At 42.9% G+C, this 21,973-nt stretch overlaps 1 protein-coding gene across 3 annotated transcripts in view; it reads left to right on the top strand.

Moving 5' to 3' along the window:
• Window positions 1-21,973, top strand: part of shroom1 (shroom family member 1) — a 31,534-nt gene that overhangs the window by 6,913 nt on the left and 2,648 nt on the right. Inside the window, exons 1-8 of one of the 3 annotated variants that reach the window (XM_034606642.1) lie at window positions 7,692-7,844; window positions 14,033-16,962; window positions 17,063-17,249; window positions 17,467-17,519; window positions 17,925-18,578; window positions 18,725-19,324; window positions 20,333-20,441; window positions 21,014-21,286. In XM_034606642.1, coding sequence (XP_034462533.1) covers window positions 14,255-16,962; window positions 17,063-17,249; window positions 17,467-17,519; window positions 17,925-18,578; window positions 18,725-19,324; window positions 20,333-20,441; window positions 21,014-21,286 — 4,584 coding nt within the window. In that variant the 5' untranslated portion in view covers window positions 7,692-7,844; window positions 14,033-14,254. Of the gene's footprint in view, window positions 1-7,691; window positions 7,845-11,322; window positions 11,590-14,032; window positions 16,963-17,062; window positions 17,250-17,466; window positions 17,520-17,924; window positions 18,579-18,724; window positions 19,325-20,332; window positions 20,442-21,013; window positions 21,287-21,973 lie in introns of those variants that run through there. The other 2 variants (XM_034606641.1, XM_034606640.1) reach the window with 2 other exon arrangements.

Raw genomic sequence — 21,973 nt, 5'->3', positions numbered from 1 at the left:
CTCTGTAATTATTAAACCATTAAAGACACATTTGTTCTAATAGTTGTGCTCCGACCTGTGTTCTGTCATTGAGGTGGAATGAATGTGAAATAACGCAATCCATATCGCAATTGAGCCGCAAGATAAAGAACTGCTGTATCCAGGATAGAATAATAGTTTTCTTTTTCATTGTTACGTTATTTTCATTTTAAAGCTGTTTGCAGCATAAAGCAAACTTCTCAGGGGAAAAGCGCTTACCCAGGATTACTCAGACTTATCAGCCTGGAGAAAACCGTAGGAAAAAAAACCTTGATCATCTGCTTCATAATGGCCTGAGGAATGCCAAAACAAGCTAAATGCTAACTCGGTATCCACCTTGAACAGATTAATTAAATGTCAAAAGCTGTCAACGCTGTCATGCCAGATGCTGTGGGTTTTTTTCCCGTCTGCAACAAGGCTGAAGGAAGTAGAAATTAAAATCAAGGCTTATTACTGTTGTGATTTTTAAAAATGCAGCAGTGCCAGTTTAGTACAGTGTCTGTGAATGGAAAACCCCATTGAGGAACCTGTTGAAAGCTGAGACCTTTGCACTTTAAACCGCAGTTTTGCTTTTCTAGCGCTAAGCTATCTACTAAATCAAATTTATTCTAGGTTTATTTTACAAGGAAAATTCCCCCAGTAGGCTTGACTTGGAAATTGAGAAAGTGCGAAACAGGAGACAGAAGGGGGATTAATGGTTTGCCAGATGTTTGGCTTCTCTTATCAAACTTTCTAAATGTTTTTTTGTGTGGCCAAAATCAAGACCTTTACTGTTTATGATGGGTAATACAAAAGCCGTATTGCATTACATGTTTATGAAGTAATAACATCTGGTCAGGGATCAACTTGAGTAAATGACATTTTTGGCCAGATTTGGCCAATAAAGTCCACTTCACCTCATATAGTATTTATCTCATGTTTGGTGAAATCAGAAACCTAGATTTTAACAGCTAGCAGTTTTAGAATTTTTCTGTATGAGATTCTGCCTCACATGGGTGCAGTGTTTGCTATTTTTAGTTAAAGAACTTTATTAGCATCTGCCTTGTTGTTTTCCTGGTGCCCTAATATGTAAAGTGGGTGGCTGTAGCTCAGGAGGTAGAGAAGGCCGCTGGTCGGCTCATCCAGTCTGACGTGTCCTAGAGCAAAATACTGAACCTTAATTGCCCCTGACGACAGCGTACGAATGGTGTCTGACTAAAAGAAAGTGCTGTGTATAGAAGTGCTGTATGAATTTGTGAGCATAAATGCACTTTGAGTGGTTGATAAGACTAGAAAAGTGGTATAAAAATTTAGAGTCTCGCAGAACAGAAGCAAAAAACGTGTAGAAATACAGACTCAGATTTGGAGTTGACCTGGTCTGCTACCAGTGAAAACTATCAGTGATTTGTCCCAGTTGTATGTGTGTGTGTGTGTTTTACTGATACGTTTCACAAGAAACTAACCTGGGTAAATAAATGCAAAGTAAACATTTCTTTCTATTTGTGTCTTTCAAATATTTTTCTTCCGTCTGTCAGTTTAATTTGTTTAACTTCAGTGGACATTTTGAGTTTTGTTTAAGTGATTGAGCTTCATCAGCAGCCTCGTTGGGGTCAGAGAGGGGAAGTTAACACTCAGACTGTGTCTCTGTCTACCTGGAGGGTTAATAGCTATTCAGATCTGTGGTGCAACACTGAGCAAATGTTTCCTTGTTGCTGCGTGTCCACAGGGCAGCCTATCATGTGTCTGGACTGTTCTTTTCATGCTTCTTAAGGCATCCTGGCAGGTATAAAAAGAGAGATTACAGGGATGTCTGTTCGCTTTCATCACGCCGTATTAGATAGTGAATGGTGACCCAGTTTCTCACACCTTTCTTTTATTATCCTCCTATTTCTCTTTGTGTTCTGCTGCTTCTGCTTCCTTACCAGACATGATGTCACCAACGTGCCCGTGTAGCAGCAGGAGCTCCATGTGTGAATGAGTGAGCCTTTACCTCACATGTCAGACTCTGTACCGTCTGTGTGTTTACTGCACCTTGTGAAGAGCTATTCAGCTAAATTAGGGCAAGTAGGAAATGTGCTATTTTACTGGTTATCCATTAAAATGACCTCACGGAAGCACACATGATTTAAAATTCTCTTCACCCATTGGTCAAATCTTATGTTCGTTTTTACATGGGTGTTGAAGTGTGCCGAACATTTTTTAATTTAATACCCCTGCACAGCCAGGGTGTTTGCAGTTATTCTGGTTCTGTACTGCTCAGGTTCATGTTTGGTGGCGGTAGAAATTACACAAGCTCAAAACTCAGTGTCGCAATCAGAAAGATAATGGTGCAACAAAAAACCAAGTACAGTGTGTAAACATCCACACCAACAACATCCAGTCTGCTGAGAAGAGGTCTAATCTGTCAGAATGATAAAGAAAAAGGGGGATGAAATGATCAGAAACCGGTGTGACCCTTTGGCATAATTAGTGCATGGGTGTAGCTCTGTGACCTTGCATGATTTCCACCAAAGCTCCATCTACCTTCAACCCGAGCGGAACTCCAAAGCAGTGCTACATCCACTCTACTAGGTTTTAGTTTTGCATGGTTGTTGCTATGTTTACGTCAGCCGTCCACACTACTCAGGAGTTTTTAGGCGGCTGTTTTCTGAAACTAAGCAACCAACTGCAGAGAAGACAATCTGCTTCTTGTTTAGTTCTCGAGAGTTACGTGTTGTGCATTTTCAGGTGTGTTATTATGGACGGAGTGTATTGCTAATAAGTAGCTGTACTTGTTTGGCCAAAGATTGTTTTCGTTTTAAAGCTCTTTTTGAAAAGAAAACATATTATTATGGAAGTAGCCTGAGTTTGTGTACTGTCACTTGACTTCATGTCTGAATCTCAGCATGCAGTGTGTGTTAAATAGCAGTGGAGTGGAGGCAGGAGTGTGTTTTCCCCTTCAAAACTAGTGTACAGCTCGAATTGCTTTCTGGTGTCTACAACTGTCCATTCACTGGCTGTAATTGCCTCATATTAGACGGGTCTCGGGGAGCAGTAAGGCCAGACGAGGAATGCTGTTGTCCTGGAGCTCAGCCGGTCATTTAGTACTGCAACCTGACTTTAGCCACTCCAGGAGGTCGGGCGATTACAGGAGGGGAACACCCAGTTCTCATTATGCAGTCTGAGTTTCTTAAAGTGAACAGGATAGTGTGTTGAAGTGGAGACTCAGGATTTGTGTGTGGCTGCAGAAGGATAGGGGATACAGGTTTGTGGGTTTTCCCATGAAAGAAATTGGTGTGCAATATTGGAAAAACCCAAAGGCAATAGCCAAAGAATCTCCATCTGCTGCAGCTAGATGGAATGATTGTCTGAAGACGGCCCGGTGGAGTCGGAACAACTACATCTGAGGTGCCGTTGTTAAACACAACAGGCAAATCATGTGTTTGGCCCCTGGCGTGTTATTACCCTGGCACTTCTTCCACTGGCATCTTTCTTCACTGCAGGATTAATTATGTAATGTCTTGATTCAAAAGGCATTTCAATTGTAACTCTTTCCTCATGATCCAACAAAGTGTCATGATATTAAGCAATCGGCATTTACTGAATATGACTATCCAAGCCTGATTTTCCTTTACATGACATGAACATTTAGAAGGTAAAACTGAAAAATAGAGATGTTCAAGTTGGATTGAAAAGTGTGACTTACTGACAGTTCAGCAGGACTGATACCTTTTGAGCTTGTTTCTGTCCAAATAAACTTATAGATAAGAGCTTCAGGGATTTTTGATTTAGTAGATCAGGCTATTGACAGGCAATTAATTAAAAGTGATAAATCAAGGTCTTCAGGTTCTCAGCCATTTATATTTTCTGGTTTTCTTATTCCACTATGAAAGTAAATTGAGTATCTTTTAGGACTGTTTGTCAGACATAAGAATTTAGTAGATGACACTTTGGACTTGTGATGGACATTGTCCACAATTGAAAGCAATAAAGTCCCAAATCACCACGTTACTTTATTCCATGTAATCTTGCAGGTTTATATCCCTGTGATCGTCTCTGTGCACATTTTGTTTGTTCTATTCCAGGAAGTGTCCTACAAGCTGTGCTCTTATCAGGTGTACTCACCTGCCATCTGCACAGGGCAGTAGATGACTGATGCACCGATGAATGTCACTTATGTAAGAGATATTTGAATAGAGCGGCGTACTCAAAGTTTTCAGCTCAAATCCCTGTATTTTGTTAGAAATACTGCAGAATACAACAGCAGATAGTGTGAACAAGCACTGTTATCGGTCCAGTTGTGACACTAAATGACGAAAGATGTTATTACATCATTGCTGCTTACCCAACTGATAAATAAATACTCTTTGTTTGCCCAGTGGTGCGGATGTGTTAGCTGAATAGAGCACTTTACATATTTATATTCAAAGGGATAGTTCTCATCATCTACTCACCGCTATGCCAATGGAGGGGTGGGTGAAGTGTTTGAGTCCACAAAACACTTCACCCAACCCTCCATCCGCATAGTGGTGAGTAGATAAAAAGGACATTTTCAGTGAACTATCCCTTTTTAAGGTGTCAAAACGAAGGCCATTTATTCACTGAGTATAACAACCTTTTTGCTTTACCTGTGCTAGCTGCTTACCAAGCACATTTCTTTCCACGTGGTTCTGCTATAAAGTGTCAGGTGTGTGGCCTCCTGGTCATGCTTACCCAGTACAGATTGTTTTACTGTATGGTTTATATCGTCTTTGATGTTGAAATTGCCTGTAGACAGTTTCACTTTCTGTGACTTTCTCTTCTTTCTCAAGGAGCAGAAAGATAAGAGGACACACACTAACGGCTCTATTCTAACAGTCAGACCACATGGTGTCAGATGGAAGGTTTATGTGTATTTAAGAAGTGTCCAAATCCACTTTTGCTAGTTTAATCCATCTAGTCCTTGTTGAGATGTTTGGCTGGATAAGTGACAACTTTAACCAGCTTGTAGTGTGACTGAACATTTGCATTTTCCTCTGCATAGTAGTGGACAGTAAAAAACAAAGTTAATGTTGTGATAGTTGCCACTGCAATATCTCTGTATCAGTACAGAAGAAGAAGTGTGAGGGAGATTTAAAAAAAGAGAGTACACCAACAAGTAACTCATCAAATACAAGGTCTATTTGTTAAGGTGTATATGTTGTTTACATATTCAAATTGTCTTTCCATTATATTGATTTTCTGCACTGCGTTAATTTTTTTCAGAAGGACTCCTAACAAAGGTCCTTTCATGCCAGTTGACTTCCTCTTTATTAACACTATTTCTTACCATGACAAACAAGAGCAGCAGAATAGAACCAGGTCATATCGTATGACCTTTATGCGACACCGCGCTGTATAGTGTGTGATAAGTCCGTAAATAGATTTTGCATCCGATTTGACCAGCATTACTACATTCCATGAATAGTGCAGTAAATACTCGTTAGGGGCTAATGTATAGATTTCGTACAAAGATTTCGTTGTTCTCTGCTGTTCATTTGCAGAAAGATTTCCTCAGAATTATTTCTTCATTTTATGAAACACATAGATTTAATTAATTAAATGCCATTCGTCCTCCTTTGGTCTTCTCTCACATCATGAACAAAATGCTGAACCTCTCTTAGTTCTGTTTGGATTAATTAATGATTGGTTATCTTGACAGAACAGTGAGGTCAGTGTCTCTGTGACAAGTCTTTTGCTCCAGTGATAAATCTCATGTGCTCATGGTGAAGTCACGCAGTGTGTCATCGCTGTCGCAGTACCAGCTCAGGGGCCACCGTGGGTGAATTCCTGCATCTGTTATGTCTGTGGTCAGCTGGTCGGACCACGGCTCATTGTATAACAAGACAGAGATGGTTGCCGCAGCCTGGCAGGACAGAGACGACTACTGACAGGAGCTGACACAGGCTGAGCTAGCTGCTAGGGAGGATGAATTTGACTCAGTGGTCAGTATAAGTCTTAATCCTTGTTTGCAAAGTTTGTTGGACAGATGTTGTCCAAAGAAAAACAGGGATTGAAATAAGTGTCGAGACCGAACTGAGCTCCATATGAATGGTTCCGCTTCCACTTCTTACTGTCTTTAGGGACTGTTGAGAGACAGAGTGTTGTCCTATAGAAAACACTGGGAACACAATAACAATAGCTGTTGTTGCTTTTCTTTAAGGACAGCATTTTTCCCATTATGGTGAAGTCATGGAGACTTTCCACACCTTTTGAACAGGAAGTGGGTCATTTTTTTTTTCTTCCTGCGGTGTTTGTCCACAGCTTCCTGCAGGGCCAAGTCTCTTCTTTCTCACTTTCTGTTTTTTTTACCTACTTATACATTCCTCATCCTAGTCCTCTTTTCTCTTCATTGTTGTACCACACATACAATCTAAATAAGGTAATCTCCTACTTTTGTAGAGATCAGATGCTGTGACTGATTTTATCCAGTGAAACTTGTTAATCTTAAGCCCTCGGATGTTACTTAGGCCCGGGTCGTCTTGACATTGACATCGATAGTTACCGTCTTGCATCAAGAAAGTTTTATTTGCTTCTGCACAAGTGGATGGATGTTTCTCTCATTTGTTGCATGACTTTTTATGTCAGGTATAAAAAAGTGTGTGAGATGGAACTTGGACAGCGTTCAGTTTGGCTCCTGGTTGTCCAATGGCAACTGTGATTGCCCTTTTTATAATCATTCCACATCTGACTTTGACCCCGGTTAATATATTCTGTGGTTCTAACATGCATACCAAAGAGTGAAAACAATATGCTGCAGTAAGGATGATTTTGCACGGCCCATTTTTAGACCAAACACACACACTCATGAAAATACAAAAAATGCCCCATAGCCTTGTTCTATTCTAGTGCGGAGGAATTTCTACAGTATCCTGTTAAACTCACCATGACTAGATCATATTGCAGCCCCCTGGGGGGTCCTTAATACAAAAGTAATTGTCTTCTCAGAAGCCACTCGAAGGTAATAAGAAGTTTATCATTTGCAGAGTTCATTTTGAAACCTACTGCTGCCACCAGCGATTCCTGGTTAACCAGTTCCTGGTTAATGGTTGACCAGGCAAGATACAGAACGCAGAATATTATTATTAATATATAGGCTTTTTGACCTTGCACTTGTGTGTGTGCATTCAATATTCAGTGGTGACAACAAGTTTCTTCAGATTTATGCAAGTTTTGGTGGAAACATCAACACTAAATTGAGTAGCATTAATATTGTCAAGTATTGAGGTCAGATCAGTGCAGAAATGCAGAGCTTATTTGAGTTTGACAGCTTGTCTTGGTCAGATAGAGATTTTAGATGCTGGTCTGAGAACTGCTCAGCAACATAGAGCCACAGTTTCTTTCTCCACATGGACACAGATTAATCTCTCGTCTTTTTTCAGTTTGACGCACATGCACAGACGAGAGAAACTGCCCTGCAGGCGTTGGTGATTACACTGCACAACAACACGGCTTTCCCTTTCCCGCTACTAGATGCTTTTCCATGTCAGTAATCGACACCCGACCACTTCCACCTTTTCAAAAACGGCTTCCTCTCTATTTCTGTTTGATCGGACACAATGGGAATGATGTCTTTGAGGTCCTGTGGGAGACTGGATCCCAGAAGTTAAGTCATAGCTGAGCATTGTTGCTGCTCTGATGCCTCCTCCATCTGTTTTATCCTCACAGATTTCTGATTAGAAGAAACCAGGTTAACGTTTCTGGTGTCTTGTGTTAGGTTTCTCCGGCCTCCGGTTACGGTTTGCTCAGTGGTGGAGGATGGAGGGTAAAGCAATATGTCTACTTTACACTGCGAGTGATTTAAGAGTTTACTAGCACATGTTCACGTGAAGGCCTCCGTGGACCAAAAGGTCAGTGGAACAATTTTAATCCCATGGTAGCTTCAATCATGTAAGTAAGAGTGACTGTGATCTACTGTATGCATGTATTTGTTTTTGTTTTTGTTGCGTGTGTAGTCAAAGCTCTGATGCTGGTCCTTCTGTTACATCACTGTCATGTGACATGTCTGTTTTTAAGACATAGTGACTACTCCGTCCTTTAAGGCAACAATTTAGGTTACAGTTAAAATGTTACCCCAATATTAGGCAGTAGGAGTTGTGGGTAATGGGGTCTGCATACAGTCCAAAAAGAGCTTCTTCTTCTTTGGATTGCTCCAATGACAGTGCCAACCTACGAATACATTTAACAAAATACAATAAAGAATAATCACATTGGAATAAGCTGTAGTTGTCTAAGGGACAAAAATGTACACTTTGACTGACATGAGTTGCTTTGAGATATGCACTGAACTTTGGAGATTTCCCGTAACAGCCTCCTCGTAAAATGTTCCATCGTGCCTGTGTAAGAATACAGAAAAGGGCTATACAGGAAAACTGATTTGGTTTGTGTGTTAGAGGCTTTAAACAGTATTTTCTGGAAACAGCAGAAAATACAATCACATTTTAGACATTTTTACTTCTTGCAGAAAAATCATAGATGCAAATAATAATGTTAATCATGGCTCAGTAAACTATCACAAAGACTATGAATGTAATAATCAGAAGTCTGAATTCATCTGATGTACGAACTTGTGTTGTTGATCGCCTCAGTCTGATTCGCTATGAATTCTGGGTAAAAGAAATCGGTTTGTGTTCTCAGTTTGTCTGCTAACTCATCAGTCAACAGTTATGACACATGATCCGATCTTTTCATTTCGAGACCACTGGTAAGCAGGTGTCATTAGTTGTTACCATGGAAACATGGCACGTATTTCTGAGTTGGCCTGGGGGTTTGGTGATAATTAAATTCATTTTTGTGAAACTCTGAGAACAAAAAATTATGGCCGGCCTGATTCTATTTGTGAAACCGGTCCTACTGTTCTAATGGTATGCAGCCTTCATTAGTAATCGTATTAATTACACCTACTTAGACATTTTAAAATGTGTGCAGCAAGATTGTCTTGTAATTGTCTCACCAGTGAAAGTCCCTGATTGAGAGCAACAGTGCTTACAGTACATTTTTGAGGACCAATCCATTCAGCTCCTCAGTCAGGGGTCTGTCGGCCCATCATCATCATCTTTGTCAGCAGACGCAGAAGGGCCAGCAGGGCTAACAAGATTATAGGTTTTGGTCTGCTAGTTGGTTGGCTGACTACCGACTATAACTCCTCAAATTCCTGGCTCATCTCTTTTTTTCCTCTTTGTCCTCCATGTTTCTTATCTTTTTCGACATGTTGGTTCTTTTTGTCGTCTGTCTCCCTCTCATTCTCTATCTGTCATTTGGCCTCTGCCTCTCAGGTGCCTGGTGGTCCAGTCTCGTGGCTGCATGGCGAAGGTCATGTGGGAACACATAATCACCAATGAAAGACAAAGGAAAAAATCGTAAAGAATTTAACACCCCCCCCCATCCTTCATTCCTCTCTCTCTCTCTCTCTCTCTCTCTCTCTCTCTCTCTCTCTCTCTCTCTCTCTCAATCAGACTCACTCTGTGTTCCCTCTCTCTCTTTCTCATTCACTGGTTTTAATAAACACAATCTAATTTAATAAGACACCGTGTCCTTGCCTGACCCTGTCCCTGACCACGTTGCAGTTTAAAAAAAGATATATATGCTCTTTAAATTCTTACAGTTCTTACAGCTAACTCTCTGATTAGAGTTTTTAGCTGAGTTACCAGGCAGAAAGTGGTCATGAGCTTATCCTTTCTTGTTTGTTTGTTGACCCCTGTTGTGAAACATAAAAGAAACAAACGTAACGGGTCCAGCTTGTATTCAACTTGATGGTGGCGCATGTTAAACTAGGCCTACACATTTTCTTAATGTGTCAGGCTGAATACAATACAACTCTCTGGTTGTCGGTGACTGTGGCTTCATCCATCCGAATACGGATCGTTAAATATTCATTTATTACATAGTAATGCGTTACGCATATCCCTTAACCATTCACGCACACTGGGCATGTGCATACCAGTGTAAACAGGAAGCAGATTATCTTCTCTGCAGTTGATTGCTTAGTTGCAGCAAAATCTAAGAACGGGGAAATTTAAGAGTAGTGATTTATTTTCTTGGACTTACGACTACGTGGGGCTGTTGTTAACCGCTGGCAGTCGATTTGTGACCGATAACAACCAACCACAAAGTGAGTGCTGGTGACTGCATCATCATTTCCAAACGTCTCAGTGTTTGCTCGTCCATATGACAATGCATTTTCAAACTAAAACAGGGCCAGCAGTGTAAATGCAGCAACAGTGATGTGTTTAAAGCTAAAACATAGCAATGTGAATGTAGCCTGTATATGAATAAGCAGAGATTTCCTTGAGTTTAGCACGTCATGTGGTTTAAATACTTTTTTCGGCCTCAGTCTCATAAGAATCTGTCTATGACACGGAGACGGTAACAGCAGCAGTGAAACCAATAACAACAACAACAACATAAACCTGGACGCAGCTCTTTGCTCCACTTTGTCCGACACTGTGCTGCTAACAGTAACAAAAACGAGTGCATAGCTGAGCACCAGCACTGCCAGCCACAATAGAAAACAATAGAGAAGGCAGAGAGGGCCTTTGTCTAATGAAAAGCTAATGGTGTCATTAAGAGCGTGTTTTGACCCAAGCGATAGACAGATCAGCGTTTTACGGTGTGTTTTTAGGTTTTATGGCATTGGCTAATTGCTGTGGAATTAGTGTTGGTATTAACAGCACAGTAAATCGTCATTCTCATTTTAACTTTGCTCGTGTATGTGCAGTGAATAGGTTTCATTTTCAGAACATTTGAAAGAGACCAGCGATCACTGGTGTGGCAACAAGTGCATGAATCAAACCCAAGGTTTCTAAATTAAATTACGCCATTAATTAACTCGGCCTGACTCCGGTAGTAATTATGATCATTTTCTGCTGTCTGTTATTGATTAGTATATTCTTTATGAATTAGGGAGATTAATAGGTGTTACAAATAAGAGAGAAAAGGGAAAATTGGTGTGATGGTGGGGATGTTGGTCTTATTTTTTTGGGTGGAGGCTGGGAGGTCATCTCTCCCACCACCGCTTCCCCCTCCCCTGTTCTCCCTCCTGCCTTGGCCAGTCTCCATGTGCCGGGCTCAGGGCCTTGGGAATGAATGGCGCCTGGGCTCTGCTCCGTCTTTGAAGCCAGCCAGGAATGCGAGGCCTCTTTTTTTTTCTCTCTCTCTCTCTCTCTCTCTCTCTCTCTCTCTCTCTCTCTCTCTCTCTCTCTCTCTCTCTCTCTCTCTCTCTCTCTCTCTCTCTCTGTGTGTGTGTTGTTCAGGCTGCCGGCAGCACTAGCAGCTATCTGCAGCAGTGAAATATTCCCTCCGCTGCGCTCATTGTGCATCAGAGAGCCGGACGTCATAGGCTGGCCAATCAGCGGGTCCCGCTATGCAGCCTTGGGTCTTAGTGGGGGGAGAAGGGACTCACTGGAAGTCTTCCCTCTAATATCAGGCTCTCCTGGTTACTTGGTCTGGTCCCCTCTTCAGAGGAAGAAAGATGTTCTGAACGAGAAACAAGGGGGGAAATCATTTGGATAAACTTTACTGAGGTTGAAACTTGGAAAACGTATTTCTGTCTCAGATGGAACTTAGGAAGGTCAACAGCTTAGCCTCAAAGTTTGGGTGAGTTTTTTCTTTGCTTGCTCTTTACTTAAAGTTCGTAACCTTTCAAGCAAACCAGTCTGATCACTGATTACTAAGTGGTTTCCAGTCTGCCTCGCTGGTGTGACTGTTGATCCAGTCTCCCAACTTTGTGTTCAGCTTTCCTGCTGTCATTGTTCACTTCTCTTGTCTCTTGTTGTGGTTTGCGTGTTAGGGTATTTGTCTGGGCCGGTCACCCTCTGCCTCACCCTCCCTCCCTTCTTCCCTCCCTCCCCTCTGTACATTTTGTCACTGCCTGTCCCCTCCATCACTTCCACTTGAGCGCTCCCCTGTTTGAGAGCCCCTCTCTTTTCGCAGAGGGAAGAGGAGGGCTGGAAACCACACACACACACAGACACACTGGGACACACCACAGATCAGAAGAACCTTCATAAACACATGGAATCCCCCTTAATACTGTAGTTTGAAAGGCTCTTGGGAGGTGGGTTTTGTGCGTATGCAAAACGACCACCTAGGATCATCTTTGATTCAGGTTTTTCAGCTCAGCCAACAAACTTGGCAATAAGTATTGGGAGTCTTCAGTTGTCGGTTTAATTTGCTAAGTAGTTGTACACTAGAGGATTTTTGTATTTGATGGCAAGAGTTGTTATTAGTTGGTAAAAAACAAAAAGGAAAAGAGGCACAATGTGGACAATATTTCTTGTACTTTCCCATCAATGGTGAGGCCCAGTGTTCATACTGTGGTGGCAGAGTTGATGAACTGGTTGGATCGTCTTTGTTTTATTGGCAACACTGACCTTCCTGTGTGCATGACAGGTATGTAGCTTCAGCTTGATGACAATGAAAGGTATGCAGGTCAAGGCAGAGAGAGGTTATTTGGCCCGTCATTAGTCCAAAGTAAAAACCTGAACCTGTCATTAACCTGGTGGGGCTCATTGGAGATGACTGGAGTTTTCAGGATAACGGATGATGATAGGTCTCCATGTATTACCGGACCACGGGAATTTTATACCTGAAATCTATTAAAGATATTGTATTTTTACAGTGAATTAGGAAGAATCTGCTTTTATTCTTATGAAGAGATCAGCTTTGGACTGAAATCCGCCCTGGTGTTAACTAGTTTCTGGTCATTAAAAGATGTATCCATGTATCCCAGTCTAAATGAATGCCATGTATTGTATGAGTTCTTCAGCAAATCCATTTCAAAGACCCAAAGATTATTGATCATGTGTTATCTGCAAATATTTCATCTGTTTTATTTGCTTGACTGTGTCTAGGTTGGACATCAATAGGTTCATATGCAAAGGACAACATAATTATTGCTAGTATAGTTAAAAGAAAGTTAAATCTTTCCTTGTTGCATTTAAGGACAAATAATGCTATTATTTAAACTATTTAAATAGCCCAAGAATAATGAGCAGGGCTGTATAACAAGGCATTATACATCTGTCACATGACTAATCTTCACATATTTCTGTAGATCCATATGGAATTCCTGACATTTTTCCATGTGTGCGCTGCAACGTGCACCAGGAACCTCAAGGCCCTTAATTAGAGGCCTCGTTGATGCAAAACGACAGACTCCTTCAGCAGGTGGTAAACTGAACTGACCTACAAAACCGAGCCGCAGTAAACTGTGTCAGCCATGAAACAGAAAAAAGGACATCAAACTTTATATCTTGCTCACATGAAGATTTTAGTGTTGACTTTATAATATAAGAGGAGGTGATGGTGTTTAAAGTATTTATTGCAGTACAAGGGGTTTATACTTAAAATTCCTTACATTCATTGGGTTTAAATTACTATTTTGACACAGACTTGTCAAACATTGTTTTGCACTAAATCATCCAGTCTGACAACTTTAAAGCTGTAAAAACTGTTGGCTTTTAATTACAAAAATGTGAATTGTGTTGATCAAGAAGTTTAAATACCAAACGAATGAAGAAGACATATTTGAAATCTTAGTTCTTAATTTTTTTTGTGAAGTGGTGTATATATTTTTTTCTTAACAACTTATAATAAATGGATCAAAAAATTTGCACTCAAGGAATTTGACCTAGAAATGCCAGGATAAGATTCCACACTGGTGAATTACTGTCTTCTGGCACCTTAATAGTTTCAGCTGGAAACTCCCTGCGAAAAAACCTTTTCACTTTAAGGTACCTGATGCAGCCATGCATTCAGTGTAGATAAGGTTTGGGAGTATACATGAGTGTGCCATTAGCCAAGTGGAAGTGCCAACCTGACAATTTAATGCAAACAAAGTGTGATTGTGTCAAAACCATGTGGTATATTGAGTATTGGTCATGCACTAAAACGTCCTTTTCCCCCCTCAAATGCTGTTTGAACACATATTTTGTGAAACCATTTCACTCTTGAGCAGTTATTTGTTTGTAGTTTGAGTCCAGGTTTAGGTTTTCAGGCTGATAACCCGTCTGTGCTTTGTTTGTGTTTTCTCCTTCAGGATCTACTGAGCAGACTATCCCAAGAGGCTTTGAATAAAACCAAAAGGAGGCAGGAAAATGACATAATTAGCGACAAGTGTGACTGACAACCTGGTGCAAATGTGTTGGTGATAATTTCCCTCAGTTTCACCCACAAGGCACACACATGCATCAGCGCACATACACGCACGACATATTCGCGGACCCTGCCCTTTCCTTCTTGCCGTCTGCCCCGGTCCTCCATGGATTCCTACAACTTCCACTTTGAGAGAATGAGCAACGTGGACCTGCATACTCTGAGCCTGCCCGTCAGCCGGCTCTCCCCAGCCAAGTCCAACAGCAGCATCGTCGAACAGCTCGCCCACCACCAACACGGCAAAGGAGACTCCGCCTACAGCTCCTTCTCTGGTGGGTCCACTGCCCCAGACTACCCTTCACCCTTCCTACCAGACGACCTGCAGTCCAGCTCCTTCAGCCACTATGCTGATCTCAAGTATGTAAAGTCCATCTACCACCCCACACAGGTTGTGCAGTCTGATTCAAAGACCATGGACCAGCTCTATCGCTCTGTGGAAGCTATCTCTCAGCACTATCGCAACAACACCAGCCCCAATGTAAACCACCACAATGGCAATGTCAGTTTCCATAACAACAACAACAAAGTACTCTCTAAACAGGAGGTGCCTTTGGGGGCTCCTTCCCAAAGTTCTTACCCTCCTGTCCACCCTCCTCCAGTCCCAGCACGCCTGGATAGTTTCATAGCCACAAAAAACTTGGAGAACAGCAGGGTCCACCACCACGGTACTGAGTTTCAACCACAGCCTCAACAACAGCCCCGATGCTACAATCGACTCCATGGTCTGAACGCCCGAAGCCCTGAGAAGCCTAACACAGATACAGGCAACTCGAGCTTCAATTCTGACCCAGTGTATTCAGTTTGGAGGGGCTCTGAACGCCAGCAACCTCAGGCCCAGCAACCATCAGGTTACCGCACACACCGACAGTCTCACGATCAGACCAGGGCTCCATTGAACCCAGAATACCCTTTCATTGTGGATAACAATGCTGCGTCTGAGCAGCAGAAATCAAAATACATCCTTAGTGGATCACCCCCCCGAGGCACCAGCCAATCTGAGCACCTGAAACTCAGACAGCTCTCAGCCAGTGGTGGATGCAATGGAGATAAACACAAGTCCAGTGGAAGCAGTAGCATTTTGGAGTGTCAGCGCAGAAGGGCGCACTCAGCTCATGATTGGCTCGGGTCAGAGCCGACCAGAGCCGACAGCCCCTGGAACGCTGGTCAGAGTTTCATCAACAGCAGCATCCAACACAAGGGTCAGTTCTACTTTGTCACAGGAGTGTGTAAGCTGTCTGATTCTGGGATGAGGACAAATTCATCATCTGTGTGCGGATCTGATGCTGGGAGTGAGAGCTCTACTGTGGTGGAGAAGCACCGGATAAGAGAGAACGAAAGAAGCCACAGCACTATGGATAATTTGTTTAGACCTCTCCAAGAGAGTTCTCGCACATCCAGCGGTACGATTCCAGATGAGGGCGAGGTTTTCACTTCTGTGTCCCAGGGCAAAGACCTGTCTTCCAGGAGTCAGGATCAGGAGAATCACAGACCATCTTTCATCTCAACGCAGTCCTCACAAAGCCTTGATGCCTTAGAAGAAATCGAAATCATCCAGAGTCGAGATATCGGACGCCACACTGCCAACAACCCTATATTCTACTGTGGACCTGACAGAAACTGCCTACCACATTCAGTAACGCAAATGAAGGAGGGAACCTCATTAATAAGCAATGAACAGCCCAATCATAAGAGAGAGGAACAGGCAAAGAGAGGTAAACGGCAGCCTTTGGGGGATGTAGCCAGCGAGAGGATAAACAAAGAAACGACCCCGCTTCTCTATCACCTCACTGAAGCTAACAGGGCAGCGTTACAGCCCAAAAAGGATGCTGATATCATTATAAAAGGCAAGGCGGAGATTCGAAACAAAACGGATCATGGAGACATGTTAGGAAACAACAAAGAGAGACCTCCACAAGGTGACACGAGCAAGAACGACAGAGGAGACATTATCTCTGTTGCCTGTAATACTCTTGATGACTCATTTAAAAAGTACTACAAAGAGAGGCTGAAGGACGCCCAGTCTAAAGTCTTGAGGGAGACTTCATTTAAACGGAGGGACCTGCAGCTGTCATGGCCAAACCGCATCAGGCAAAAACCTGAGCTGAGGCCAACAGTGATTCACTCTTTCACCCCATCACAGGACTCTGAGACGTCCACAGACACACTCACTCCGTCGGTGAACTCTGAGGAGACGGAGCGAGGGAGCATGATGGAAGAGGTCAGTGAGAATCAGAAGGAGATTGACAAGGAGACTGAAGAGGAAAATGGGAGATCAGCAAATGTAGCGCAGCCCCAGGTGGGACGCATCGGATACAGGAAGCGACTGACTCCCGAGCAGAAGAAGATGTTCTTCTCTGAACCAGAGAAACTCAACCAGCTCGGCGCCGCCCCCAGCCACTCTGCGTGTCGCTCCTTCGGCAACGAGAATGACAACGTGTTTGTATCTGAATGTGAAGAAGAGGAACGTGAGCAGCAAGGAGAGCTGGGGCTGGTTGCAGCACGTAGGAAAATGTTTGAGACAAGAGGTCGAGCACTTTCAGCCTCCAGCACCTCAAAGACAAACCTTAAACATCTGCAACAAAAGGCCCTGGTGGAGTACATGGAGCGTAAGACGGGCCAGAAAGTGGCTGAGCCACAGCAACCAGCGCCTCAGTTACCACCTTCGTCCAGACATAGGCACTCACTGGGAGAGAAACCATTTGACTGGGGTCCCAGGCCTCTATCAGGAAATCATGAAGTCAAAAATACGAAGAAGAAGCTCCACAGACCCCACTCTGCAGGCCGCATCCTTGATTCCTCCACCAGCTCTGCAAGGTAGGAAAGACAGAGCAATAATTCCCTTTTTAATGCAGTTTTTTTTGTTTGCATTAGATCACACATTTTGACTATTCTGTTTTGATTTTCGTTAAACCAGGTATGCACAGTTCTTCTCAGCACAGTCTTGTTCAGGCCAATACACTGTCCAGTCGAATCAGCCAAGATGGAGGGAGAGTCAAGGTCCATATCAGGGGAGGTCTGCCTCAGTAGAGAGTCTCTTGGACCAGCCAGATCCTCTGAGTTTCTGCAGGAACAGATCAACATCCACACCACATGCATTTCAGGTATGCATTTCCAGACAGTTGTAGATATTGGTCAAAAATAAACCTTAACCTTTAATCGCTTTCCTAAATGACATTGATGTGAGAATTATTTAATCAAGCAAACAAAGATATTTCTGACCCATGTTTGGCTTCCACATTATCTGCTATTGAGCTCAGAGGAAAATCTTAAACATGTAACTTAAACATGTACCTTTTTGTTCCTCCTCTGATTCTGCAGGCACACAACTACGACAAGGATCCATTACCAGTTAATACTATGGAAACCTGTAGGTATGTACCAGCGCTGCAGACATGTTGGGACATTTTTTTGTGGTTTTAGGTCAGAAGAGTATTAGGTCAGTGATGTGTGCACTGTGGCACAGACTATAAATCTCAGCTTGATTCACTGTGGCAATGGAAATTCAACACCCACCTGCTCCAGCAAAGCAGCATTCCTCTCAAAAGATTTATGCACGAGCTCCAACAGAAGAATCATTGACTCAAACATCTTTAAGTAGTTGTTCTATTTCTCAAAACTATGGGATTTGTTGGAATGTATATTTGTATTTGTTTTTACCCTCAAGGAATATATGAGAGAAATGTGCCCGTTTCTAAGGTTTTCCTGTTCTGAATTAATCATAGTGTGTATGAGTCCATGTTGTATTCTTCACATTTGACAATTTATGTCTATTTCAGTCCACAGAAAAATACCACTGAGAATCCCTCTGTAAAGCCCGTCTCAGAGAGCCAGCCGTATGCCCGTGTGGTTGCACAGAGGGGGAAGTCCATGGAAGAGCTTGGGGCTTTAAAATTAACAAGACCCTACGCCTTGAGTAAAAGTTCTGAGCAGCTGGATCAACTGTGGAGACAATCGACTGGACCCGGAGGCCCAGAAGTAGACAAGAGGAGTTTTTCGTTTATTGCTGAAGTCAGAGAAGCCCAGCGATTGGAAAGCAGGAGGAAGAAACAATATCTAACAGAGCAGGCAGGAAAAGAACCAGAGATTATTGGTCAGAAGAACACTCAGGGACAGATGCAAAACCAAACCCAGAAAAGGTCCCCGATGAATCAGAGCTCAGAATCGGGGGAGAACGCAACATTAGTAACAAGCAACTTGAGTAGATCCACCTCCCCAGCGTCCTGCTCCTCTTCCAGGGTCAGGGTTCACTCTGGATCTCCTAGATCTCCCGACCCGGTCACAGATGAGTTCAGGTCCATCAGACCGCCCAGCGAGACTTCATCTAATCCACCTTCTCCCAGAGGTTTAGAGACCAGAGAGGGGGAGATCAAATCCACCTCGTCCACCCCTACCCAGACAAAGGTTCCTTGTGAAAACAAACCTGGCTACAGGTAAGATTAAACCCCATATCACTGCAGACAACCTTCAACCTTCATGCAACTCACTAGGCTAAAATGAACTTTGCCACGTGTTTGTGATTCTGCAAATATGATTTTGCTCTTATGTGATTCTTAATCGTAATTTGTTTCACTTCCAGTCGAGTCAGGACTTCTCCTTCTGTGACTGGATCAGAGAGAGAGGAGTCAGTGGATGAACCAAGCAGTGACACCCCAACACCCCATTCAAATCACGAAGTGTCTCTGAGCTGCGGCGTCACCACGGATCCGTCGCTGTGGATCCTGCCTCCAGAGGAAGAGATCAAAGAGGAAGTCCAGGATGTGCTGCTGACAGACAGCGTTTTTGAGGACGAGTCTACCTGCTCGGCTCCTCAAACGCAGACAAGCGAGACCTCTGTGTCTCCCTGCGCCTCCGTCTCCGATGCCGACGTCACTCAGCGGACGGAAGAGGAGAAAAATACAGAAACGGAGGATGAGAAGTCAGGAGAAAACCGGGAGCTGGAGGAGAGGGGAGCGCCGGAGGGAGAGATGAAGAGCCTGGAGGAGCCCAGTAAGAAACCACGGTGGGAGGAGCTTGCAGTAGCAGTGGTCAACGCCGACCAGTCTCTGGCCAGGGTGCTCTACCCACTCACCAATCGTAAGACAGCGTTGATGCTGATGGAGCAGCTGCTGTCGGAGGACACGCTTCTGATGGAGGAGCACTACAAAAAGAAACAAGAGCAGAGGGGAGCTGCAGAGAGGTAAACGTTAATGTCCTGGAATATTACAGCAGCGGTGGCAGTCATACTGTACATAAACTCTGAGTGGTCTGTTGAGAGCATTTTACTGCCTGATTTAGAGAAGAGGACAAACCACTGAAACCTGAAAGGACGTATATTTACTTAAGTAAAATTATGGAAATTGAAGATAACTAAACTTTGCTTTATAAATTTCCCAAAGCAACATTTATCTCCCTTATCTTGTTCTGTTTATACACATATATGTAGATGGAAATAATAACTAATTTCATTCACACCTTTCAAACTATGTTATAGTTGACTTGGTGCTGTGCAGTCGATTAGGACTCTTAGTTTAATGTCCAGAGCTCCAGCAGTGCTGTGTTACCTTTTGGTTGAATCACATGTGCAGACAGACCTGGATATCTGCTTGCTGCTGTACAAGCACTCAGATTTCTGCCAGTGTAAGCATACTTCAGATACACGAAGAATGTGCAAATGCATAAGTAAATACCACCTGGGTCTCGCTCAAAGTCCATTGCGTGTGAAGGTACGACTGTATATGTGGCGCAGGCGAAACAAGAACTACCTTTGAGCATGTTATGTATTGTGATGACAGGAATTATTTGTTGTAACAGTAAGTAGAGCCTGACTGTTACTGATGTTTGGGAAGAACAAAGTTTCTGATACTGAAATAATTTGGCAATGATTCCGAAATATGTTGTTATTAAACCCTCATGACGAATAGTTGTAATTGAGGCTTGATATTTTAGTTGACCATAGATTTTATTCTAACTCACGATACATAAAAGAAAATATAAATACAATCAAATATATAGAATTTGTGCATGTTTTATTCTGTAAAATAAAAGTTTTTATATTAATATATTATTTTATATTAAATGCAGATACCGATATGTCTGTGAAAGGCTCACATCAGCCAATATTTATCGACCAAACGATAAATCGGTCGGGTTCTACATCGGAGTACCTGAAAGTTATTCTGACCTAAACATGTCTTTGTTTTTCCAGTGCTGAAGTGGTCAAAGGAGCTGAATCGTCCGATTGTCTTTCTGCTTCTGACGACCTCAAACCTCAGGGTGCAGACCTGCCGAGCAAAACTGACATCACTGAGAAGAAGGTAATTATAATTTATGCAAAAACCCTGGGTGGTAGCCACACATTTGTATATTTTACACTTTTTAACAATGAAATCCTTTATCAGTTTCTCATGGCAGAGAAGGAGTATTGTTTCACAAAACATTAGTGTGTATTTTTGCTAATAAGAGGCAATATACTGTACAATAGTCTCTGCTCTGCTGCAGGCACAGTAAAGACGACGACAAATCAAACAGGGCAGCAGGACTAACAAAACATTAAACTACACTGTTATTTTTTTTTACACAAACCTGGCTCATACCATCTGGATGCTATTTGGCCTTAAGTGGACTCTTTTCAAGCAGAGATAGCTGTGTCTCTTATCACATGATGTACCGGCTGCCTCTTATCACTGTCTCCCACTTGTCCAATGTTTGGCTTAGCAAATCATCTCCTCCTTTTTCCTGACTGTCCTGAACAGCAAATGTTAAGTAAATATTTTAAATGGTTCGCCTGGAATCTAAAATGATGATTAAGAATTTATATTTATCAATGTGTTATAGCACCATTGCCTGAAAATCCCTCACACGTCTTCCTCTCTGCTTGATTTCACAGCATCTAATAGTGTCTTGTATTGAGGAGCGTCTGCGTTCGCTGGAAGAGACACGCGGCGCCCTCCAGGCAGAGATCCAGGAGAACACGGCCTGTGGGGAGACGCTGGAGGTGCTGGTCCGTGAGCGCTGTCTGCCCGTGGAGCTGGAGAGGTACAACCTGTTCATAGGAGACCTGGAGAGGGTGGTGAGCCTGCTGTTGTGCCTCTCGGCCCGGCTGGCCAGGGTGCAGAATGCCCTGAGCACCGTGGACCAGCACACAGATGCTGAGGAGAAGGTGAGGGACCGGTCATCTTTTTTTTTTTTTTAAGGGTTCAAGTAGAGTTCATGGTCTGTTGGAATTTTTTTTTCTCCTTTTTATTTGTGTATGCAATGAGAAATAGCTCGTAAGAACTTAAACTCACCTCGAATAATTGAATGCTTTAATATTTGATCAAGTTGCACAGTGGTGTAGTGGTTAGCACTGTCGCCTCGCAGAATGTTGTCGGTTCGAATCCCGAGGCCTTTCTGTGTGGAGTTTGCATGTGCTCCCCATGTCTGTGTGGGTTTTCTCTGGCTTCCTCCCACAGTCCAAAGGGGTTAGGACTGTTAAAGGATAAGCCTAATAGTTAATTGTTGCATTCAATGACCTTCCAAAACCTCAGATTCTGCTCAAGAACAATAAATTGACATAATCCTTGTCACAACTTAAGCAGCCAGTCCTCAAAAACACTGATTATTCTCAGCTCATATCACACAAGCTGTTAATGTCTATCACAGTACAAACACACAGATTGTGACTGAATGTGAAACATACTTTGACTGATATTTGGGGTTAAAGGTCACCTACTGATTCTAATGCACCACCACAGGCTCTGTAGATTATGACCCTGCCTGTTTATGGTCCTGCCTCTTATGCCTGAAGCTGTTTGCACGTAAACGCTGATGTATGAGAGTAAAAGCGTTCTGCCCGCGAGTGCTCCTG

The sequence above is a fragment of the Hippoglossus hippoglossus genome, chromosome 14 (assembly GCF_009819705.1).
Source record: "Hippoglossus hippoglossus isolate fHipHip1 chromosome 14, fHipHip1.pri, whole genome shotgun sequence".
Lineage (NCBI taxonomy): Eukaryota > Metazoa > Chordata > Actinopteri > Pleuronectiformes > Pleuronectidae > Hippoglossus > Hippoglossus hippoglossus.
Note: the sequence above shows the minus strand (reverse complement) of the source record. Positions and strands in the feature narration are given on the sequence as shown.